Source organism: Cynocephalus volans, chromosome 10 (genome assembly GCF_027409185.1).
Source record: "Cynocephalus volans isolate mCynVol1 chromosome 10, mCynVol1.pri, whole genome shotgun sequence".
Taxonomy (NCBI): Eukaryota; Metazoa; Chordata; class Mammalia; order Dermoptera; family Cynocephalidae; genus Cynocephalus; species Cynocephalus volans.
Window position 1 is genome coordinate 132,521,135 of NC_084469.1, and position 23,941 is coordinate 132,545,075.

General features: G+C 54.5%; 3 protein-coding genes across 4 annotated transcripts; 1 reads left to right on the plus strand and 2 right to left on the minus strand.

The window, feature by feature from the left end:
* Positions 1-2: 2 nt before the first annotated feature.
* TMEM208 (transmembrane protein 208) lies at positions 3-2,307 on the minus strand. The gene is made up of 6 exons (XM_063110291.1): positions 2,202-2,307; positions 1,459-1,554; positions 945-1,004; positions 728-864; positions 491-575; positions 3-398 (listed from the first exon to the last, which is right to left on the minus strand). Exons 1-6 carry the CDS (start codon positions 2,205-2,207, stop codon positions 261-263), a joined length of 522 nt encoding a protein of 173 aa, XP_062966361.1. The 5' UTR covers positions 2,208-2,307; the 3' UTR covers positions 3-260.
* Positions 2,308-2,426: 119 nt separating this feature from the next.
* LOC134386883 (F-box/LRR-repeat protein 2-like) lies at positions 2,427-16,795 on the plus strand. Its single transcript, XM_063109021.1, is given in 8 exon segments — positions 2,427-2,450; positions 5,698-5,799; positions 13,369-14,361; positions 15,588-15,693; positions 15,696-15,802; positions 15,937-16,080; positions 16,310-16,527; positions 16,627-16,795. Coding segments are annotated over 8 exon segments (1,863 nt in total).
* Positions 16,796-19,329: 2,534 nt separating this feature from the next.
* On the minus strand, positions 19,330-23,800 carry ELMO3 (engulfment and cell motility 3). 2 transcript variants are annotated; one of them, XM_063111799.1, is made up of 20 exons: positions 23,554-23,800; positions 23,379-23,419; positions 23,222-23,294; positions 22,977-23,027; positions 22,623-22,792; positions 22,438-22,537; positions 22,182-22,333; positions 22,023-22,101; positions 21,872-21,922; positions 21,661-21,783; positions 21,432-21,563; positions 21,223-21,324; positions 21,009-21,117; positions 20,765-20,901; positions 20,501-20,664; positions 20,273-20,385; positions 20,075-20,179; positions 19,894-19,976; positions 19,716-19,805; positions 19,330-19,631 (listed from the first exon to the last, which is right to left on the minus strand). In XM_063111799.1, exons 1-20 carry the CDS (start codon positions 23,629-23,631, stop codon positions 19,419-19,421), a joined length of 2,166 nt encoding a protein of 721 aa, XP_062967869.1. In that variant the 5' UTR covers positions 23,632-23,800; the 3' UTR covers positions 19,330-19,418. The 2 variants fall into 2 exon arrangements, with proteins under 2 accessions (XP_062967869.1, XP_062967870.1); XM_063111800.1 differs by lacking the exon at positions 21,223-21,324.
* Between the last annotated feature and the right edge of the window lie 141 nt (positions 23,801-23,941).

A 23,941-nucleotide genomic window follows, 5' to 3' on the forward strand; every position in this document is an offset into this window, starting at 1 on the left:
CAAGAGACTTTTTATTCTTTCCAGATTCTCACAAGGCTAGGTGTGTAGCAGGAGAGAAATGCCACAAGACTAGCTCTTTCTGCCTCATCCCTCACAATCACCCACATAGCTGTTAGCCATATCTTACTCATTTATTCAATAATCCTATACCTCAGACTGCTTTTGGCCCCTGGACTAGGTCCTCATTACTCCAGGCATGGGGCCATGTATCCTGATAGAGCCATCCAGGGCCCAACAGCCTGTGGCCACAATGTCAATGGCTATAACCGTTTCATCTGCCGCCGCTCCTGTCGGCGCTGCCGTTTCTCACTGTGCTCTGGTGCTGGGGTGCCACTGTCTGCCGTGAACCAGGGGCCCAGCACATTCACCCACAAGAGATAAAGGGCCCGGCCTGGAGCCTAAGAAAGAAAAGGTAACTTGAAGCCAGGTACAGAGAATGAAAGATGGGGAAAGTTAAGTGCCCCTTCTTGGGAGTTCCCCAGCCACGCACCAGAAGCCAGAAGGACCAAATGTAGAGGGAGAAGCAGCTGAGCACCTGCACGATGGCTGTCAGTAAGATCACATCCTTAAGATGCCTGTGGATAGAAGGGAGGCTGCCAAAGACTGTGGAGGGGCCCCAGTTCAGCTCCCTTCCACCCTCTTTAAGTTGCAGGTAGCTGTGGGTCTTGAGCTATCTGGGCCCCAGCCCTGGGGCCGCTCACCTGGGCTGGCGGTGGGGGACACTCACTCTGCCATGCCCTGCTCCATGTTGAGGTCCATGCCACCATCCATCAAGGCCCCATCCTCAGAGAAGGCTGCCCGTGCCATTGAGCTCATAGAGTGATAGCTAGCCCCATAGACTGCCAGACTAAAGCCCAGGGCCATCTGCAGAGTAAGAATGGGGGTATCAAAGGCTAGTCACTAACCCTATGCACTTATCCACTCCCCAGGATGAGGACACTTACCCAGGTCCAAAATGAGGCAGATGAGTAGAAGAAGACCAAGGTCACAAGGCAGTAAATAGCCTGCAAGCCAACACAGGAACAGGCTGAGGTCAAAAGCTACCCCAAAACCATAGGCCTTCTTCAACTCTATTCAAGATTCAGGCCAGGCTATAGGAGGAACCAGGTTCTTATAGGGTTGGGGAAGGGCCCTGCTTCCTGAACCCCCAGACTCTTCTCTGACAGCCAACTCAGCACAGGAAAGAAGCCCCTCTGTACTGGGGGCGGGAAGGGCTCTCAAATCTGACTGGGACTCACGCTCTCATTTTTTTGTTTGTGTTTTGCTTTTATTAGTCAGCAATTTCTCTATGCCTGGATCCTTTCTTATTTCTCTCTCTCTCTCTTTTTTTTTTTTTGGCTGCTAGTCGGTGTCATTTCTCTTTGATTGGATTTCTCTTCTTTGGCTGTCACAGACCCCAACTCCTCACCAAACAGGGCTGAGGACTGTGGGATAAGAAGCAAGGAGGCAGGCACTTACATTGGCCCCCAGTATGATCCGCAAGTAGAACTTCAGGGTCTCTCTGTTCTCTTCAAATATCTGCTTCTTCCCTCTGGTGCCCACTTTGCCCTTGGGCTGTAGAGAGATGATGAAATGCCGTCAGAGCCCCTCTCAGCCACAGTCCTCCTCACCCGCCCCATCAGTCTGGTTAGCTGCAGAGTTCCATCTACACCTCAGCCATGTCCCCGCGGTGCTCAAACCTAGCACAGTCCCTGGGATGTACACCCTCTTTCAATCCATCCTGTCAAAAGCTGACACCATATTTCCAGCACCCCCAGCTATGATTGCTTCCTGCTCGCTCTGAACAACTTAACCCTGGGTTAATACCTCCTCTGGCTCCCCTGGTAAGGTCCAGCTTTGGGCTAACGACCCCTCCAGGGGTACTCCTGAGTGGAGTTAAAAATGGTGCCCCTCTCCAGCCTCTGCTTGCATAGTCCAGATTTGGGCTGACAAGCACCCCTTCAGCTCCCTCAAATTTCTGGCCTGTCCTAGTACTGTCTGGTACTAACGGCCACCCCGCTCCGGCACTAGCTCTCTGGTACGGTCCCACGCTGCCATCCCCCCACACTCCTCGCCCCCAGCCAGCTTTAGTACAGTCCAGCCACTGGATGGCGCCCCCCTCTGGCCCACACCGCACCCCTTCCTGTTCTTCCTCTGTTTTTACTCTCCCAGCCCGGGGACCGCTTTGCCAATGCAGACCCCGCCCTACCCACCCTCCTTACCGCCATGCTGCGACACAAATACCCAGCCAGAGAAACAAGGGAGAGCCACAGAAACCAGAGTCAGTAGGTACCACATCGGCAGCGCACGGACTTCCGGTGTACACCAAAGTCGTCAGGCTCTGGGACGGAAGTGTATTCCACTTCCTCCTCAAGTCCCGCCTCCAGAGCTGGTGGAACTACACTTCCCAGAAAGCATTGCGAGGGGGCGGAGGTGGCTGGGATGCGATGGCGGAGTCGCTGCCCCTGGAGGTGAGAGGAAGCCGCCCTCAGGCCTAGCCCCGGACAGACCCCGCCCTTGGGGTCCCGGGCTTTGGGGAGGGGCTGTCAGACAACTCGCCCAGCCCCTCCCGCCTGGCGGAAACGACCCGCCCGGCGGATTACGGGATCTGCAAGCTCTGGGTAACGGCCTCGCCTTTGGGCCACTCCGTCCCCTTAGCTTGAGGAACCATCCTCTCCTTCCCCATCGGCCCCAGGAGATGGCTGCTCTGTCACTTCAGCAAGGACAGGCCCTCTGCCCATCCTCTTCCCTTGAGATGGCCCCCCCCCTCAGTTCTGGAATATGTTCGCTCCATCCCATCGTCCCCGAAGGGTAACCGTTCTTATCCCCATTGGCCCCTTGGGATGGTCGCTCCATTTCCTCCGCCCGGAGAGACGACTGCGCCCTCTCCCTAACAGTGGAAAATAGATTGTTCCCTCGCCGTCAACTTTGGGAATGGTTGCTGAGGTCCTTGAGCGAGGACAGACCTGCTCCCCACTCCCTAGGTCCCCTAGTGATGGCTGTCCCTACCTCTTTCACCCCATGGCATGTTTGCTCCTTCATAGCCAGGGGCAAGACCACTCTGCCCCCATAGGCCGAGGAGGTAACAGGTTTTGTCGCCTGTGGCCTCTTGAAATGGCCTCTTCATCCCTTTTCCCCTGAGGGTTGGCAGCCACCTCCCACTGCCCATGAGAGACAGGCCACCCTTTCCCCATTAGTCCTAGAATGGTGCTCCCTCTCCTTGGTAAAAATAGGCCTGCTCCCACCCCATCGAGCTCCCTGCAATGGCATCCGTTTCCTCCTTGGGTCCAGAGGATATCTACTCCATCCCCATAGATCTTATGCATGACCAATCACATCTCTAGTAGCCCCTTGGGATGGGGTTCATGGGATGGCCACTCTATCCTCATCACGGCTTCCTCTTGTCTCTCTAGAAAGGCCATCCCGTTCTAAGCTTAATGAATTGTGCCCTCTCCCTTCCCCCCTGCCAATGATGACAGCTTTGTTTTCTTCTCTCTGCTCATTGAGTTAGCTGCTCTGTCCCAGAAGACAGCTTGGCCACTATCTTAAACAAGTTTCCCTGCCCCCCACTCCTAGGGATAAAGGCTCGGTCAGTCCCAGTCCCCATCTACTGGTACTCTCTTACCTGTGCCTAGCCTCCCCAACCTGGTCATTTTCCCCTGCTTTATTTTCCCACCCTGTTCCTGAGCAAACCTTTGGTAAAAGTAGAAGTAGAGGACTGTCCGTACTTTACTTAATACAGTAAGTATTGGTTGAGCACCTCCTGTGTGCCTGGCATCTGAGAATAGAAGGAGAGATCAGAATGGGCTGGTGAAGTCAAGCTTACGTAAGGGCATCCCAGGAAAGAGGCCCACATAGGCAAAAGGAAATAGACATGCTATGTTTGTAGGATAGTGGGAGACTGGACTGGGTAAGCTCTGGGACCAGTGGGTCTATAATGCATGGAAGACTGGCATTGCTGATCCAGGAGTGAAGATTTTGTCCTGAGAATACTGGGGAAACCTGAAGGTTTTCATCAGGGGTGCACTGAAACTGAAAATTGTTTTTTAGGAAAATTAACCTTGTGACAGTGTGCAGAATGGATTAGCAAGGAAGTCAGGTGGGAGACTGTGGAAAGAATTGAGGTCTGGTGTGGTGAAGATCTGAGCTACTGGGCCGGCCCGTGGCTCACTCGGGAGAGTGCGGTGCTGATAACACCAAGGCCTCGGGTTCGGATCCCATATACGGATGGCTGGTTCGCTCACTGGGTGAGCGTGGTGCTGACCACACCAAGTCAAGGGTTAAGATCCCCTTACCGGTCATCTTTAAAAAAAAAAAAAAAAGATCTGAGCTACTAAGATGGTGAAGTTGCAAAGGTAGAAATAATGGTACCAGCAATCCAGCAGCATTTATAGAACATCTACTAGTTGTCAAGCATGTTATATATATATATATAATTTAATCCCCATAAGACTAGGATCTAGAATTTTTTTTTAATATCCCAATTTTGCAGATATAGAAACTGAAGCTCAGAGAGGTCAAGTACTTTGTCTGAGGTCACACAGCTAGGAAGTAGTGGAGCTAGGATTTGAATGAGTCTAGGTTAGCCTGGCCTAAAGCCTGTGCTTTACGCTCATATCTGGAAGCAAGGGACAGAAGAGCATGAAAAGTCTAAAGTGTTATCAGGATCTTCAGGTGCACTGTTAGCATGAAGGGAGAAGTTGGGAAGAGGGGCTGTTTTGGACTGAGGACTGAACATGAATTTTGGTTGAAATTAAGGAGATGGTGAAACATTTGGGTGAAGGATCCATTGGACAATTGGCAAAACTAGACTAGCACTTGGATATTAATACAATATGGGGATATTGAATTGTTGGTTATTCCTGTATTGGTAAACAGAAGATCAAAAGTCTGAGGCCTGGGAGCCACAGAAGAATCCAGAAACAGGGCAATTGGCCTGTGCTGGGTGAAGTCTTAGAAAACAGTGTCACAGGACTCAAGGAGGGAAGATTTCAAAAGGAAAGAATAGTTAATGTCAAATCATCCCTGGTCTCACAGCTGACTCCTTTCCCAGTCTTCCTTGGGGTCCCCAACCTTACCACCCCTAGCCTCATAGAGCATAGATGGAGGTAGGGCCTGCACCTCCCAGGCTGGATCTTGCTGGGATCATATCTCAACAGGCAGCTGAGAAAGTGAGTTGGCAATGGAGAAGATGGGAAAAGAATGGGGTCCCCGATTTTGACCTGTGAGGGCAGAAAGCAGAGGTGTGATTTCATGGAGATGAGAGGAGAAGTACCTGACTTGCTGTGTTCTAGATCTTATGCAAGACACTTTGCTATGTTATTTAATTCTCACAGCAACCCATTGAAATCTCACTACAATTATCATTTCACAGATGAGGAAAACAAGGCTCGGAGAGATCAGTTGACAGAGTAGGAATTTGAACTAGGTTTATCTGACCCCAGTGCCCAGGCTCTTTTTACCAAACTTGGCAGAAAATTTGATTCTTATCAGTCGGTACAAGCCTGCACGCAGCCTGGTGGGGCTCAGGAAAGGTTTCTTCACGTAAAGATACCTGAAGGCTGGAGAGGGGAAGTGAATACTCCTTGAAGCTTTGGATCCAAGATGAAGTAGAAGCCAGTGCTATGGTGCCCTCAGACCCACTGTGCTATCAGCTGGAGTAGGTCCCAAAGGGCCTCCAGCTCTAACGGCCCCCAATGCCCTGTCTTTTTCCCTCAGATACTCACATATATTCTGAGCTTCCTGCCTCTGTTAGATCAGAAAGAGGCCTCCCTTATGAGTCGGGCTTGGTACTGTGCAGCCCAGAATGCCCTTTGGGAGGTAAGGTGCCCATCCCCACCTGGTCCATTCTCAGTTTTTCTCTCACTTGTTTGCTCATGGGCCTGCTCATACATCATCCATCCATCCATCCATCTGTTCATTCATACATATTCACACACACACATACATTCAAATATGCTTGGCTCTGGATGCAGTGCTGGGGCTATACAGATCAATAAGACATAGTCCCCTAAGGAGCTCACAGTCCAGTGAAGGAGAAAAACAAGTAATGTTAATATGAGTGACCATGTTATTGGGTGCTCAGTGCTGTGACACTGAAAGAAAGGGTGCAACGGGAACATGACAGAGGACATCCACAGGAGACTGGCAGCATCCTATTCCTGAAGGAATAAGATGAGGATGAAGGTTGGTCTTCCAGGACCGGTAACTGCACAGGTGAAGGCACCAAGGTGTGGAACAGTTGTGGAAATGACCACCCAAGTTCCATATGACTGGAACTGAGATGTGAGTGGGAGAAGTGCTGGGAGATGAGTCCAGAATAGCCTTCAAGCTGGCAATTGTGCCAGGTGGCAGAGCTTAAGCTTTCTCCCAGTTACCGTCGTGAAACCTTTAAAGGACTATTAAGGCAGGCGAGTGGCACGGTGTGATTTGTGTCTTAGAACTCCGCAGTGCAGAGTGGACTGGAGAGAGCGAGACTGAGTACAGGGAAGCAGACCAGCGAGGAAGTGAATGCGGATGTCTGTGCTAGTTTGAAAGGCAAGCAATGACGGCTCATTGTTTTAATGTTGATTTCTTTGATTATTAGTGAGGTTGAGCAGTTTTTCTCATTAGGTGACCGTTTATATTTCCCTCTTTTGTTTATTCATTTAACTTTTAGGGTTTTTTTCTTATCCATTTGTATGAACTTTTTATACATCAAAGAGATTAACCCTTTATATATTTATTGAAATATATTCCCAGTATGTTTGCCTTTTAATTTGATTTGCAGAAATGTATTTTTATTTCATGAGATAAAGAAATTAAATTTCTATATTGTTGATTCTGAACATTCTTTTCTTTTTTTCTTCCATTGTTTTTTAAACTTAAAGATCCTTTCCCACTTCAGACATTTGATAAATATATGTCATATTTTTCTTCTGTTTTTTTTAATAGACTTTATTTTTTAGAGCGGTTTTAGGTTCACAGCAAAATTGTTTCTTCTGTTTTGTGGACTGAATTTTTGTATTAATTTTGTTATTGGTGAAATTTATTCTGATTTATGTTATGAGGTAAGATGTTAAACTGATTAGTTTTCAGATGGCCCAAACACCATTTATGTCTAATCTTCCCCTTCCCTGTTGGGTTAGAATCCTCCTCTGTCACATATTAAACGCATTGTATAAGTAGGGTCTGTCATTGAATTATCTTTCCAGTATCATTGATCTTACTATTTAAAGGAATTTGATTTTGGACTTACTGAAAAATTGAAGTGTGAGACAGCTAGATGGTGAGATCCAGTAGGTAGTTGGATTTCTGGGTGAGAAATTCAAAAGCAAGTTCTGGATAATAAATATAGATTTGGGCATCATAAAAGAATGGATGGAAGTTGAAGCCACGGATCTGAGCAGCTTCCCCCAGGGAGAGCATGAAGAGCCTTAGAAAGAGCCAGCCTTAGAGAAAGCCCTAGGGGTTTGAGGAGATCCCAGAGAGAGAAGGGCACAGAAGTCAAAGGCAAGAGAGCATTTAAAGGATCAAGTGGATGATTAACAATGTCAAGTCCCACAAAGAATCCAGCAGAAAAAGAAGAAATAATGTCCATGCGATATGATACCAAGGAGATTATCAATGGCTTCAGTGGTATTTGGCATTTGGGGAAAAAAAGCCAGGTAGGTTAAGGAGTGAATGAGAGAAGAAAGGAAGTGTAGGGAGTGACCTCACTTGTAAGAAACTTCCCCATGGAAGGAAGGAAATAAATGGGGCAAAAATGAGAGGTTGAGGTGGGCTTGACAAAGGGATATTGATTAAGAGAAATCTCAAATGTTTTAGTTTAAATGCTTAAAGGAGAGAGTCAGTAGAGGAGGGATGAATGTAGGGAGGAGAGAAGTCAGGAATGGTGGATGCCACCTGAGGTGGTGGCAGAGACAGGCTTCAGCATATAAGGCTTGATAGTGGGTAGATGGAGAGGATGTCATCTCTTCCTGAGGAAGCAGAGGCATGTGATGGAAATGTGGAGCTGTTTGGGGAGGAAGTTCCTCAGAGGCATCTCCTTCCTCAATGGCCTCTGCTTGGTGAATTTGGATGCCATGTTGTCTTAAGAGAGCGAGAAGAGAGGTAGAGGCCAGGGCCTTGGCAGAGAGGTTTGGCACAGTCATGAGGCAGAAGGAAGAGGGAATTACCAGAGACACACAGAGAGGCTGCGGACAGCCGCACTCACTAGGGGTGTGTGTGTGTGTGTGTGTGTGTGTGTGTGTGTGTGTGTGTGTGTGTGTGTGTGTGTGTGTGTGTGTGTGTGTGTGTGTGTGTGTGTGTGTGTGTGTGTGTGTGTGTGTGTGTGTGTGTGTGTGTGTGTGTGTGTGTAGGAAGGGGGTGATGAAGAGGGCGGCAGTTCTCATGGAGAAGGGCTTGAATGCCAGCCAGGAAGCTTGACCCTGGTCCTGTAGGCATGAAGAACCATCAAGGGGTCTAAAGAGCATGGCCAGATCTGCCTTTTGGAAGGATTAGCCTGGTGACAATACCAAGGATGGATTGGAGCCAAAGACACTGGAGGCCAGGATGGACCCTGATAAGGAGGCAACTGCTGTAATATATTCCTGGTAGACAATAAAGGGACATGAACTAAGGCAGAAGCTGTGAGGTTGAGGCCGGCCCGTGGCTCACTCGGTAGAGTGCGGTGCTGATAACACCAAGGCCACGGGTTCGGATCCTATATAGGGATGGCCGGTTAGCTCACTGGCTGAGCATGGTGCTGACAACACCAAGCCAAGGGTTGAGATCCCCTTACCGGTCATCTTTTTTAAAAAAAAAAAAAAAGAAGAAGCTGTGAGGTTGGAGCAGAGGGACATTTTCAGTATATTAAGGGAATGGAATGGAATGGAAAGGACTTTGGTTGTTGTAGATGTGGGGAGTGAGGGAGAGTTCTAGGTTGACTCCCAGATTTCCCAGTTGGGTGACTTGGTAGAGGGTGACAAGAGTTTAGGAGAAGGAGCAGAGTGGGGGGATGAGTGAATTCAGACTTGGGTGTGTTGCATCCATGCTATCTGCAGAGAGGTTATTCAGGCAGTTGGCTCCCAGGGTCTGGTGTTCAGGAAAATGATGTAGATCAGAAAGAAGGTAGTTGGAATGATTACCCCTTGGGACAAAATGCAGTCTCCCAGAGTACACATGGAGGGTGACAAAGATTGTGGGTGTGTGTGTGTGTGTTGTCGAGTCGAACAAACAGTGATGAAACCACTTGTCTATGGACTGGGTATCTCTTCTTTGGTAACCCCAAAAGAGGCTGATGGGGAGCAGGCTAGAAAGTAGGAGAGCTGGGAGGGCAGAGTCGCAGAACCCCAGGTGGGAGATAGCATCAAGGAGAGTGGCTACTAGCCATCCATAGCAGGTGGCATGGCAGAGAGGACACTGTGGGGGGTCCAAAGAGAAGTCCATACATGTTAGTGACCCCATTGGAGGGGAGCTGCTGCCAGGAATGAGTGATTCTACAGGGGCAATGGTGGAGGAGTGAATGGGTGAGGCAGGGGTAAGTAGGTGGGTGTGCCCCTGTGCTTCCAAGAAGCGTGACTGTGGAGGGAGGGAGAAATAGGAGAGGCAAGAAGAGGGGGTGCAGGATGAAGGGAGACTTCTTCTTTTCTAAGTCTCTGGGGTGTTTGTGACCTCTACAGAAGGGGCAGTAGAAAGGCAGAAACAGCAGTTTTCTCAGGGGAGAACGTGGGGACAGGCTCAGTAGGCCAAAAAAGAGGATTGCCTGGAACTGAAAGAGCAGGAGAGAGAAGGAGGTTAGGATAGATGGTGAATGTGAGCAGAGAAAAGGGAGAGCATCCCTCCTGATGGCTTTGGTTTCTTTTCGAAGCAGACAGGTCATCCCTAAAAAGGCTGGGGTGAGGGGAGGGTGCTGCAGTAGTGTTGGGAGCTGGAGAAGGTGGAGGCTTGGAGTATGGGGGCTGGGAAGGGAGCAGGGAGGCAGGAGTAGGGGATGCCAATGCTGGTGGTGTGGGCAAGAGGGGAGACCATGGCTTCCGCAGCAGTGCAGACCCAGAAGAGGCAGATGGTCTCATCATACCTGGCTGGTTAAGGAGAATGGACACAACAGCATGACAGAGGAAGGGCAGCAAGGACCCCAAGGAAAGGGAGTCAAGAGGAGAAGCCTTATGGAGGCCAGCATAGGAGAAGAAGGCAGAGGAAGCAAAGTGGGCAGCCAGGCCCCTGGGGTGTATGTGAGCATGGAGTAGGAATAAGGGAGACAGGAAGGAGGAGGCGGTGAGGGCCAGCATTTGGGATCTTAGAGTCTACCATTTTAGAGATGGGGCTGCTCCAGCTACCCACGAGCTCCAGACAGAATATTGACAAAGACCCACTCAGTGTCTCTGCAGAACTCAGCTCCACCCGGGCTGGGATCCCTGGCCACAGGAACATGGGCATCTAGGGCCCTGCCAATACGTCACCACCACCACATCCCAGAGAGCAATCTGCAGAGCCCTGTTGGCAGGAACCATCTTCCAGGGCCCAGGTGTGGGCAGGTTGAGAAGGAGGAAGTGCCCAGCCAGGAGGTACTATGGAAGATACTGGCTTACCAAAGCCAAGCTGGGGTCTGGCGAGGATGCTGGACGTGGTGACTTCTTATTCCCTCTGACCTGCCCCCTCTCTAGAGACCCATGCCCCTGGTGCCAGGGCATATATTTTCCCAGCAGCCTCTGGAGGAGAACAGGCATGTTAACTTTGGATTCCTGCACTGGGCATCTCTATCAGATGGCTTTCCAAGTCTGTACACAGGCCTGCAGTCTCAGTTTGGGGCTTTACTAGGTACAACAGAACCCTGGCCTCCCAGTCAAGGGAATGTGTTACTTTTAGCAGGTTTAAGGCATTTCACAAATGATTTTGCAATTACTCTTCAGATGCCAGCATTGGGAAAAGAGACCAAAGGGTCAGTTGGTCCCTCTGTGGATGGGATGACTGAAGCTGGAACAGGTACCCTTGCAGGCCTCCCTGAGGACACTAGAAGCTTCTTTCTAGGGCCCAGAAAGGAGGAGTTTCCTATACTAGGGCCAAAGTCCAGATCCCAGGAGGCCTGTTTCTGCCTGCGCTGTGCCCACCACAGAGAGAAATATCACTAAAAAGCTGCTCCTGGGTTCCTGCAGTTTAAGTCCAGGTGACTTCAGGAGCAGGGTAGGCCACCTGGGTGATGGCTTAGAGACTTTCCCCACCCCACCAAGAAAAATGGTGGGGGGACAGAGATGGTCTCAAGCCTCCCCCCTCCCCCTAATAGCTGGAAGTCTTTCAGACCAGGCCCTGCCCCCTTATCGGGTGTTTTTTGCTGCCAGCAGCCAACCCTGGACTTGGGCCCTAGGGTGACTGCCAGTTCTCCCTTGGTTGTGTGTCTGCCTTGTTCATAGGGAGGCAGTGGGAGAGGGGAGAGCATTCCTGGACTCCCAGACTCAGAAGGAAGGGAAAGAAGAAAGGCTGAGCACCTCCAGCTGCAGATGCTAGAGCTGGGGCCTGCGAGGCTGAGGCTCTCTGGGTCTCCTCAGTGACATGTGAGTGGCAGGAGCAGGCACTGCCTGGCAACCCACCAGCTCCCAACTTCCCCAGCCATTGTTTACTCTATTCAACATCAGATCGACTTATTTGTCCTTCAGGGCTTGGAAATGGCTGGAGGCATGCTTTCTCTTTCCTTCTAAAATATTTCCTCTCTGATCTTCCCATCACCGTCCCCACCCTCACATGCTGGGATCTTTCCCAGCAATTCTTAAACCTGAGAGAGGGACCCAGGCCCTTGGGAGTCCTGACTACTGTGCTGTTTCCCCATCCCCATCCGACTGCCCATGAAGGGATCTGTGTGGAATGACCATGTTCCAGAAGTAGGGTCTGAAAAGGGATCCTAGCCGATCCCTGATTCCTGTGAAAGAGACCAGGGGCTGGTCTCTGCCCCTTATACACACTCCTTCCTATCTCTACAGCCATGGGTGGCCACTTCTCTATGGCAGAAGCCAGGCTAGTTTCTCCACACCTGGGAATGAGTTCTGTGCTTCCCTGGAGAATCCTGTTGATGGGTTTCTTGGAGGGGTCCACCCTATTTGTCATTTTGACCTTTCTAGTTCCTTTTTGGTGATTTCTGTGTAGGACAAGCAGGGAGCAGCAGCTTGTTTTTGCAGTTACTGACAAGATAGGCTTTTCAGAGGGCTTGCTTTCCTGTTTCAGGGGCATGTTGAGACATTAAACAAGAGCCTTGAGGACCACCTACCTGCAGCCTAGGCAAGAGGTAGGGAAATGGGGCTAGGGTTTTAGAAGCCAAGCCCTCTTCCTCTCTACATAGCCCTGTTCCACACAAATTGTACTGACTTCCCTTTGGGTCCCAGTGGCAAAAGACCAGGGAAGTCTCTATGAAAACATCTCCTTGCTGGGGGCTCCCAAATTCCTACACAAGCCAGCTTATTCCTTTGCCTCCCAGGTCCCACCCCACTCTGACCGTGCACTCTGCATTCTCACTATCCTGTTCCTCTACAGCAGGGCCCCTCTGGGATTTGTTCTGCTAGCTCCTGCCTACAGAGATGGGTGGCTTCTTCTTCCTTACCTAGACAGATAGATGTCCCCTCCAGAGATGTACCCCAGGGATCACAGTACATCTTGAGCTCTGGAGCATCCAGGGCCTGATACCAGGCAGCCCCGCCCTTGCTAGTGTACACACACACAAACACAGGCACACACATGCATATGCATTTTCGTGTATACATAAAACCATTTTTATAAACATTCATGTGCCTGAGACACTCTGAGACCACCTGGCCTTTGCTGCCTGAACTAGACCTCTGGCACCTGGGCCACAGAGGGCTGTGGTGAGTGACGCCTCACTTCTTCCCACCTTCACCTCTTCTAAGGGCTATTTATATGTTCTCTAGAAAGTGGTGGAGGCTGGTTGCTTTAGCTAATGCCAAGTCCCTAGAGTAGAAGGCTTTGTCTATGGATGTCAGGGCCACCTTCTGAAAGTCCCAAAGGCTAGGGTCCAGCATCTTTGTCCTCCCACCCCCTGGGGGCTTCACTGGCTTTCCTCCAAGTCACATCCCAGCCCTCCTGTGTTCAGCAGGCTAGGGTCCATCATCTTTGTCCTCCCACCCCCTGGGGGCTTCACTGGATTTCCTCCATGTCACATCCCAGCCCTCCTGTGTTCAGCATGCCAACTCCCCACTCTGTCCCTGCCCCTCCTGGGCATCTGGTCCTGTTCACTGCTAACATTCCTGCCCTCCCCTGATAGTCATCTCCCTTTGAAACCCAGTTCCCACTTCCTACCCCCTGCACCCCCTCAACCATACATGACATGACATACCACGATCGGTTACCATTGTGGAAGGGCCCTTCCCTGATCTGCCCTCAACCTCTGGCCAGAGAGCTAACCCCAGGCCTGCTGCTGCTCCTTAGACAAATGTGCGATACAACATCCCTGTGTCTTCTGCCTCCCTCTCGGCCATCAAGAGCCTGGGTCACAGGGGCATCTCCTGCATCAGTCTGACCAACCTGGATGGCTCACCAGCTTCACACTGGGTGCTGCAGTCTATTGCCTACCACCTAGGCCCACACCTGCAGAGCTTGTGCCTGAGCACGGACAGCCCCACAGAGGCCTCCTTTGTGGCCCTGATCCTGGGCTGCCCGGCCCTGCGTATCCTTGACCTCAATGGCTGCAACAGCCTCTTCACATCAGGCATGCTGCTGGCTCAGCCCAAGATGGCACAGAGCATCCGGCAGGCCTTGAGCGGCCTCCGGGAGCTTAACCTGGCTGGCCTGCGGAACCTGGCTGACCTCAGCTTCAACCAGCTCAGCAGCTGTGCCCCCAGCTTGGAGCACCTCTCCTGGGCTTATTGCCACCTCATGTTTGAGCTAGGTCCAGCCCTGGGCTCCGTTGGCCCCCAGAACTCCTCCCCCTCCCACCTCTCCTTCAGCAACCTGCTGCGATTCGCGAAGGAGCGGGCTGGCAGTCTGCATGCCCTGGATCTGAGTGGCACTGGCTTGCCATCCAAGGCCTTGCAGGCTTTGGGCCAGGTAGCTGGGCTGCAGCTGCAGGAGCTGAGCCTACACAGCTGCCAGGACCTCTCCACAGAGGCTGTGGCCACTCAGTGCTGCCAGCAACCAGGCCTTACCTCCCTGGACCTCAGTGGCTGCTCAGAGCTGACAGATGGGGCACTGCTGGCTGTGAGCTGGAGCTTGCGGCACCTGCAGCACCTGAGCCTGAGGAAGCTGCAGTGGCTGATGGATGCGGGATGCACAGCCCTGGGGGTCCTGCAGGAGTTGCAGAGCCTTGACATGGCCGAGTGCTGCCTGGTGAGTGGGCGGGAACTGGCCCAGGCCCTGGGCTCAGTGCATGGAGCTCCACCCCCATTGACCTTCCTCAGCCTGGCTTACTGCTCTTCACTGAAGGTGAGCACATCCCCCACCTTCCTCTGCAGGGCTCGGGCTGGGAGACTGGGCCCCGTGGCACCAGGGAGGGACCACCCAGTGTTTTTGTCCAAGGAATAATAGAACTGAACTTGGGACACTGTCTGGAAGAGGACAGGAGCCTAGACAGCCAGTGGTGCTACCAGCACCCCTCCCCAAAGCCCCTTCTCTGGGCCCAGGGAGAGGGAGTGCCAAGAGACCAGGATGGCCCAGCCCACAAGGTGGCCCAACACCTCACATGCCAAGTGCTCAGACACTGCAGTGTGGGAGGGGCACTGATGCCAAATGTTCTAGAGGCAGAGAAGGCTGGAGAGAGGGAGCGATGGTAGTGAAAGGCAGGCAAGGGGCACTGAAGAAGACACTGGGACAGGGCCTGCAGGACACGGGAGCAGCAGCGTCATTTCTTGGCTACAGACAGGCTGTTCGGTGGAGTTCAGCCCTGTCCCCCTGGGTGGCATCCCTGTCTTGGCAGTGTCAGTCTGTCCCTTTTTAGTGGATTATTCCTTCAACCTATAAATGTGACCCAACCGAAAAACTGTTTCTCAACCTTGCTTCCCACCAAGTGCCTCTCTTCCCCTCCCTGACTCCCATCTTCTCTGTGCCACCAAGTGTCTCTTTCTCTTAGCTGCTCTTTCCAGGGTCCACAGATACACAGGTTCTTGTGCATCTGCAGCTCCCCCCTGTGCATGTGCATCTCTGTACAAACCAGCTTCCTCTGTTCTGCCTTAGCTCCTGCTTCCCCCACCCCAACTTCTCCTGGCAGGTGGCAGCCCTACCCCTGCCTGTGTCCTCACAGATCTGGTTCACATTCTAGAGGGAGCATATCTGATTGGCTCAGCTAGGGTCAGCTGTCCACCCCTGGTCCAATGAGCTATGGTCAGAGGGTTGTCTCAGTCCATCACTTCAGCAGGGGCTGGGAACACAGGTAGAGCAGCTTCCTTAGAAACTTCCACCTACATCCTTCCTGCCCCAGCCATAGCGTAGGCCTTTGTCCTCTAGCAGCTTCCTTCAGGTCTCTCACCACCACACTCTGACCTCTCACTACCCGCATGTAGACCATGTTGCTCCCTCCTTGAACCCTCTGGTAGCTTCCTAATTGCCTGTGGGGCGGGAACCTTGGGCCGTCCCTTCCTAGTGACTCTTGCCAAGCCTGGTAGCACAGGCACAAGCTGCCACTCCATCCTCTCTTCTCCCCACCTCCCTCCTAGGATGCTTCAGTGCTCTCCATGATCCCAGCGCTGGGCCCAAGCCTCAGGGTGCTAGACTTGTCCTCCTGTGTGGCCTGCACCGACCCGACTGTGCAGGCCATCTGTACCACCTCACCCACCTCTCAGTCCTGAGCCTGGCTTGGTGCAAGGAACTCCGTGACTGGGGGCTTCTCGGGCTGGGTGAACCAAGCGAGGAACCTGTTCAGGGGTCCCAGGTGCAGGACCCTCGAGGTCATGGAGGGTGAGGTGGCCCCTGGGCTCAGCTGCCTTCCTGCCTTCCAGAGTCTCTCTAGGAGCATTTAAGGGCAGACTCAGGAGGAACCTGAGAAGCAGGAGCTTCTTCCCACAGCCACGCCCAGAGCTGGAGAATCAGGCCTCAGGCCCCAAGGACACCTCTCCCAAGCCACAGGGCCCCTCCCTGCTCATGCTGCAGGCCCTGCAGGAGTTGGACCTTACAGCCTGCAGCAAGTTGACTGATGCCAGTTTGGCCAAGGTGTGATGCTGGGGGCGTGGATAGGCTGAGGGTCCTAGGGCGAGAGCCAGGAGCCTGGGTGGACCAGCCCATTGTTTGCTTGGAAAAATTCCTTGGATTTCCTTTTTCATTGGTTTCTGCTACCTATGGTCACTCTCCTTCCCGGCTGGGGTGGGGGAACCTGGAAGGGCCCAGGCTCTGGGCTCCAGTACCATACTATAGCCACCCCACCCCACCCCCATCCTTGCAGGTGCTCCAGTTCCCCCAGCTGAGGCAATTGTCTCTGAGCCTGTTGCTGGCACTCACAGACAGGGGCTTGGTGGCCGTGGCCAGGGGCTGCCCCAGCCTGGAGCGCTTGGCACTGAGTCACTGCAGCCATCTCAGCAATGAGGGCTGGACCCAGGCAGCCAGGTCCTGGCCGAGGCTGCAGCACTTCAACCTGTCCAGCTGCAGTCAGCTCACAGAGCAGTGAGTGTGTCCTATGACACTGAGCAGGTGGATCCACAGTGCAGGGGCCAGGCTGGGGCCCTTTGCTGGGTCAGGCACTCATCCAGTGGTGTCCTGCAGAACCCTGGATACCATCGGGCAGGCGTGCAAGCAGCTCCAGGTGTTGGATGTGGCCATGTATCCTGGCATCAACATGGCCGCTGTTAGGTGCTTCCAAGCCCAACTGCCCCAGGTGACCTGTGTCCAATCCCGCTTTGTGGGAGGGGCTGACCTGAATATAATGCTCTAAAGCCAGGTCAGTAACCAGCCCTGTGGCTCAGCCTCCATTACCCCCACAGACCCCTGGAGCTTGACTCAGTGCCTCTTGTCTCCCTCTGCCATAGACCCCTTATCTAGGACTGGGGATGGGACCAATCCAGGACAGCCCAGGGGACTTCCACCCCAGTCTGCCCCACAGCCCAGCAGCAGCCTCTTTCCAGCTACATGTCGCTGCCACAGGTCCCTGCTCTCTTGGCCAGGCTCACAAGTGGGCTGGGTCTGGTGCTGGTGGGGAGCAGACCTTGTCCTCTTGCCTGCCCACTTCTCAGACCTAAGGCCCATGTCCCACTTATTCCCTATGTGAGCTCTCCCAGCCCCCTATAAGCACTGAGCTTTAGCAGCCAAGCCACATCTTTATTGTAAACCCAAACAAGATTAAAAATTTTAGATCTTTCCTCCTTGTCTGAAGTTCTCAGACTAAAGGGCCCCTCCCTCCCACCTCAGCTGAAGCAGCTCTGGGGCAGGTGGGACCAAGTGGAGAAAATACCAGAGGTATTCACATAGATAACTTCTTCTTGCCTGGCCCAAAGCCCCACAGGCACCCCCACACTGGCCCAACTCCCAACCAGGTCCTAGCTCCTTCCCCACGTGGTAGGAGACTCCTGAGGTCTGGAGGCCCTCTCCCAGCACAAACCTCCGGGAGTGCCCTGCGGCAAAGCCATATCCTGTCCACTTGTGCTAGCCAGACCCCAGGAGTAACTAATTAATGATGCCTTAGTCAATGAAGCTGTCTTGGGGGGGTGGGTGGAGAACAGCATCTCTAGGTAGGAGGGGTCATTGGAGGTCATCTAGTCCAACTCCCTGAACTGTTGGTGACTTCTCAACGGCAGCTCTGAGTCTGTCCAGCTGGCCCTCTGTGTCCCCACACTTTATCCCTGTCTATACTTTATATGGGGATTCCAGGTGCCAAAGCTCTCCCAGCATCCCAAGCCAGGGAGGTAAATAAGGCAACAGACAGGTACAGCCCAGTGAGCAGGGTGCATGTGAACAGAAACAAGCACCTGTGACCAGGAGCCCGAGGGAGCAATGAACTTGGCCTCAGGGTGGTTCAAGGAGAGAATCAGAGCAGCAAAAAACAGATAGAAGGGACTGTGAGGGTGTACATGGGCAGGCCAGAGCTGGCACTGGGGTGGGGGTCTAGGCCCTGCCGGGGTGCAGGGAGGGTGCCAGCTTGAACCAAGCACTGAGAACGCTGCAAGCCCAGGCACTCAGTTGGAAGGGCTAAACTACATGTCTGCAACCTATCCGTTAAACTCAGTGCTCAACCAGGGTAACTGCAACCATTAACCCATGGACAATAGGGAGACATCAAGGAATATAATATGTGTTTGAGTTGTAATAGATCCGATTTCTGTCTGAGAAAGCAGTTAGAGTAGCTGATATTGAGATGGGAGGGGCAAGACTAGGGACTGTAAGTCTGGTGGTTGTTGCCAACATAATAGTGACATGGACAAGGGATTGAAGACACTGAGAAGGAGGAATGGATGGTATTGGGAGACTAACTGCATGGGGGATCCCTGCCCCCCACTTCTACCTTGAACTCAATAGCAGACTGTTCCGAGTGTGGTGGGGAGTCTCTGAACCCAGGCTTGTGGGGCATGTTGGGCCCTGGATGCCCAAAGGTCAGAAGCATAGCTGGGGAAGGGGGTGCAAGTGCTCCTCCAGCGCATTCTCCAAAGGAGGCACCATTTCATCAGTTTTCATGGTAACATGCTGATGGTTAATGCTGTTAAAAACGATATTTGAGGAGGCATTGGGAAGAGAAGTAGTGAGGGGTGTGGAGAAGGAAGTCAGACGTGCTTCTGCCCCCAGAGGCCCTGGCATGTCTGTGGCCCCCACCCCACCCATGCTCCTGAGTTGGGTTTTAATCAGCGTGCAAGACCTCCTGCACAGAATCCCCTCTTGTCAGAATCAGCCCATATCCTCCTGCCAGCCTGGGGATGCCCTTTGGAATCTTGAGCTTGCCCTTCAGCCGAAAGCAGACCCAGTTTCACATCTCTCCCTTCACACCCCTCACCAGAGGCCTTCCAGTCTCACAAAGGAGATGGGGCAGGGCTAAACAAGGACGAGGACTGAGGTCAGGCTATCAGGAGCCTTCTGGAAGCATGGCTCCCAGACTAGGCCCCTGTTAATGCTGCCAGAAAGGCATCCACTTAGGGCAATGCTTCCTGCCCTGCCATTTCTCCCTCAGCTGGTTGGCAGCACCAGCCTCTCCCTTGGCTGGTGCCCCCAGACCACAGGCCATCCCTCTCTGCAGGCCCAACGCTAAGGTAGGCTGAGGACTCATCTTGGAGAAGGGCAAGAGCCCCAGCCTGTCTCCACACCCCACAGAACACCAGCCCCTCAGCTGTAGCTGCCCAAGTTTGTGGTCCTGGCCTGATGAACCATCCCTCCACCAGCTAAGCTTGAAGGCAGAAGGGGAAGACTGTCACTGTCTGCCACAGGCTTGGGCCACAAGGTTCAGAGCTGGCTCAACACACACCAAAGAGCCAAGCAGACTTTATTTCTGCTGCAGTGTCTGTTGGCCAGCGTGCCCACACTTCTCTAACTTCCACTGTCTGTGGCTGCTAAGTGGCCCTTGGCCACCCTCATTATCAAGGTTCAGCAATGCTGCAGTCATAGCAGAAGTTGAAGTTGGTTGGAGGTGGGGGAATAGGGGGTGGCCGCTCGGGAATGGGCACGTTCTCCAGCTCCAACAACCGCAGCTTAGTCTCCATGGTCACCAGCTGCTCCAGGTCCAGCCGTGTCTGCTCACTGCCCATGGGACTTCCCAGCAGGGCGCTCAGCCCATCAGTCCACAGGTGGAACTGGGGATGGGGCCAGCTCTGTGAGGGCCTGCCCTTCTGTGTCCTCTGCCCACCTGCCCAACTTAGCCTGGTCCAGACACTTACCTCCCGTTTGGAGGGGGCAATGAAGTTGAGGTATGACACCTCCTCCTGCCCGCAGTCATAGCTGACTGAGAAAGCCAGCTCGTAGAGGTCCTGGGAAGTAGGGGAGCAGGAGGCACTAAGCAAGGACCATGGCAGGCGGGGCAGGCAAGAAGGAGCCCCTGGCCCACAATGCACTCACCTTGTTCTGCTTCCCAGAGCCCTTCTCCCGCACATGGGGGCAGTCCTTGCCTGTCAGGAGAGCCTTGATGTCAGCCACAGGAACTGCAGGAAGAAGGGTGGGCTGACCACTGTGGCCTCAGGAGGCCCTAGGGCATGGGGCGGTCTGGGGGGAGCAGGTATCTGGCTCCTGCCCTCCTTACGCTGCTCAGGCAGGCTCTCTGGGGCTGGCAGGCCGGTGCCCTCCTCCATATCCCCATACTGCAGCACCTTGTGGTTGGGAGACAGGCAGCAGAACCACAGCTTGTCTGTGCGGAGAAAGGGGAAGAGAGCGGGAGTGATGAGAGGGGCCCTGACCCCAACCCAGCCACCCTCAGTCCCTCTTCTGCCCGCTCAGAGACCTTGGCGCCGCCGGCTGCTGATCTTACGGAAGAGTGTCCCCTCACAGAGGCGAAGCAAACGCTGCTGGCGGATCAGGCCCATGAGCTCGGGCTTCAGCTTCTCGCGTAGCTCCCTGGAGTGGGGGGGTTGGGGGGCGGTGTCACTGACCAGGACTGACCTGGGGCACAGCCCATGGGGCACCAGGGGAGGGGGGGGTGAGGATTGGGGATGCATCACCGCCAACTCACAGTATAGGAGGAGCCAGCGTGCCCTCCTGATGCAGCCGCTCAGTCTGCCGCAGCCGCAGCACTTCCCCATAGGTGAGCGCATTCACCTTGGTTCGGAAGAGCTCCAGGGAGGTGGGCTTCAGGGCCAGCGTGCGAGCCAGCTGCTCCCGCACCACCTGTATGACCTGGGGCCACCCCAAGCTCAGCTCAGTGTCTGAGCTCTGTGCCCCTCCCCAGCACATCCCTGGGCCCTGGCCCGGGTCTCCAAGTTCCCACCACACCCACCTTGTCGAAGTCCTCCTGTGTAGCCCGCATCTCCTTCCAGGTCTTATTCAGCAGCTGGATGCCTACGCAGAAGAGCTCATGGAAGCTCTTGTCTTGGCCAAAGAACATGGGTGAGAAGTCCTGGGCTGTTTCGGAGCCTGGAGCGGGGGGGCAGGAGGGGCTCAGGGAGGAAGTATGTGCAGCCCCTGGCCCTCTCTGCCCTTCCGTCCCCTGTTCCCGGATTGCTGTGCCCAGTCATACTCACAGGGCTCCCCGACATGGAGCAGCTCACACAGCAGCACTGTCAGCTGGATGCAGCTCCGGGCAAAGGGGCACTCATGCTTGTCCTCACGGCTGCTGTTCTCCAACACAAACTGGGGCAGTTGGAGCAGAAAAAGGGGGTGGAGAGTCACAGTGCAGCCCATGGGGACCATGCACAGTTAGGGATGCTGCCACCCCCACCCTGCCCTGCCACCGACCCGGCTGTAGGCACTGGGTGCATGTCTGGCAAAGTAGAGCATGTTGTCCAGGGCAAGCAGGCCGGGGGGCACGCGTTCGAGGTCCTGTGCTGGGTTGCTGTTCTGGGGGGGGGCGGGCAGGCATAAGCAGATCAGGAAGGGCCCAGCCCTCTGGAACAATAGCAGCCCTGGCCTGAGGTGGGGTGGGGACTTGGGTAGGGGTCACTCACGGAGAAGCCCAGTTTGCGGAACTCTCGGGCACAGAGGGAACGGCGGCGGTCAGTACTCAGCCCAGCACCTGGGGACTCCCCCTCCGACTCAAAGGCGGCCTGGCGCAGGGCTTGCAGCTGCTCCCGCTGCTCCTGGTATCATTGTTGGAGGGAGGTCAAGATCATATATTCAAGGCCAAGCTCCAAGCTGCCCTAGTCTTGCACACCGCCCACCCCCAAAGACAGGCACCTGGCTGTATGGGTCCAGTGGTGTGCGCATTCGTGGCTCCAGCAGCCCCAGTGTGAGGGCTTGAAGTACATACAAGTGATGAGCCATCTCGTCACCCAGTGGTGCTGCACTGTGGATGATGTTCTGCAGGACAGCCAGTCCGTGGGGGTGAGTGTGGGCTCACTGTAAGAGCAGGAGTAGGGAGGGGTCTCCCTAGCCTGGTCCTTCCTACCTTGTAGATGAACTGGCGAAGGTTTCTCTGCCATAGGTAGTCAAGCATGTGCTGAGGTGGGTGGGAAGGGGGCTTAGATGACTTAGTCCCAGGGTGGACCACAGTGCCCACCAGCTGTTGCCCCCCACCCAGCCACCAGATGGACACTCACCTTACGTTCAGCAGGGCTGGCCCCCTGCAGCAAGGCTGTCAGTAGTGCCATGGCTTTGGTTTGCAACTGCTGGTTCATCCTGTGGCAAGAAGAGGGCTCAGCCGAACATCCATGGTCTGGCCCTGCTCCCCCATCTGTACCCCACCCCCAGAGGCTTACACCTGTAGGTGCACCAGCAGCCTATCCAGTGGCACCTCACTCTTGACCAGCTGGCCCAGGGCAGGGCTGCTCAAGGTCACACTCTCCAGCAGCCGAAGGGCCAGGGGCTGCACAGAGGCATCCATCAGGTTCATGTTCACATAGCTCACCACCTGTAAGAGGGGTAGGGGGTTGTCACCTCCTCACTACCATGGAAGACCAGATCCTGGCTCTTCCCTGCCGACCTCACCTGATGTCCCTAGAAAAGCCCACCCACCTTCCTGACAAAGGGGATGCTGAGTGTCTCCCAGGATACCACGCCGTGCTCCATGAGCTCCAAGAAGGCCTTCAGCCCGAGGGCCAGCACCTCCCCGAGGCTGGGGGGACATTTGGGGCTGAGCAGAACCAAACCAGGACCCCAAGCCCCACCATGTCCCCAGCCCACCACAGCCCTGTGCTCACTCGTCCCCATCCTCAATGATGGTGCCTAGTTTCTGAAGCCCATTACGGCTGATGACCTCCCGGGCAAAGGTCATGTCTGAGGCCAGCAAGACGAGGCGCCTCAGGGCTTCCCGGCGCCCTTCACGACTCCCACTCTGCAGCCCACCCAACAGCTGCTCAGCCTCAAGGTCCTGGCAGGGGCGAGAGCAAGAGCAGAGGTGAGGGGGCTGTATGCAGGTAAGGATGAGCACTTCAAGTGTGGGGAACAGGTGTCCACTAGTTGGGGTACTGCTGAGCTGGGGCAGAGGCGTCCCAAGAAGAAAAGACACGCAGCAGTGGGGCAGGGAATGAGCTGACAGGCAGGCGGGGCATTACTGGGGCAGTGCTGAGGCACAGGATGCTGCCGTTCTTGATCTCTGTGCGGTTCTGGAGAAGACAGCAAAAAGGGGAGCGAAGTCAAGGAGGGCTCTGGGGACTGGTCAATTGGGCTGTCAGTGAGGAAGGATCTGCGGGTCAGTGAAAGAAAGATGGCATTGCAGCTAGTGGATGATTACTCTGAGGGCCAGGTGGGTTCGAGGGGTCATAGGGTGGGATGTGGGGCTGGTGGAGATAGAACTCACACTCTCTGTGATGTATCTTCTGTGCCCATCAGCAAACTGCAGGGCGTACTGCTCGGAGTGAGTCAGGCTCCACCTGCGGGAGCAGAAGCTCAGCGAGGCAGGTTGGGGCTCCTCCCGCCTGCCCTCCTCCACCCTGGCCTAGCCGGCCCACACTCACGCGTCGCACACCTCCTTCAGCACGGTGGCCAGAGGCTTTGCCTGCAAGTGAAGCGGTCACTCATGGGGCGGCAGTGGGGAGGAGTTGGGGAGGGATGGGCTGGGCTCCTCCAAGGGAAAGGGGGCGACCCAGAGGTGAGCGGTGGGGCAGACGGAGGCCAGACAGGCCGGGTGACCTGGTCCAGCTGGATGAGCTGAGGGATGGCGTCACGCATCTGGACGGCGATCTTCACCACGTTCCGCTGGGGCGCCATGGTCCGGCCAGGGCGTGGGCGACAGCACTTTTCACAGACCGTGCAACCTCCGGCCGAGGGCGAATCTGGTCTGAGGCTCCTGGTGACGACGAGGGCGGTCCTCCGTCCGCGACCTGGCCCCGGTGGTTAGCAAGGACGGCCCGGGCTCCCACTCCCGGCCAGGCGCCGCGGTCTTCCCTAGGGAGCTAGGCTAGTTCCGGGTTGGAGTCCGGACGGCAGGAGGGTAGGACCGCGCCTGCCCTGCCCCTCCCCCGAAGCAGCCCCGCCCCGCCCCAAGGTGCGGCAGGTGGGGGCGGGGAGGGCAGGCTGT

Coding starts and splice junctions, on each gene's coding strand:
- TMEM208 (XM_063110291.1), bottom strand. Junction 865..944: donor CTGCCTCATTTTGGACCTGG/GTAAGTGTCCTC, acceptor CTTACTCTGCAG/ATGGCCCTGGGCTTTAGTCT. Junction 576..727: donor ATGGAGCAGGGCATGGCAGA/GTGAGTGTCCCC, acceptor TTCTATCCACAG/GCATCTTAAGGATGTGATCT.
- ELMO3 (XM_063111799.1), bottom strand. CDS start 23,631: ATGGCGCCCCAGCGGAACGTGGTGAAGATCGCCGTCCAGATGCGTGAC. Junction 21,923..22,022: donor CCAGCCCTGCTGAACGTAAG/GTGAGTGTCCAT, acceptor CACCCACCTCAG/CACATGCTTGACTACCTATG. Junction 20,665..20,764: donor CACAGGAGGACTTCGACAAG/GTGGGTGTGGTG, acceptor GGGTGGCCCCAG/GTCATACAGGTGGTGCGGGA.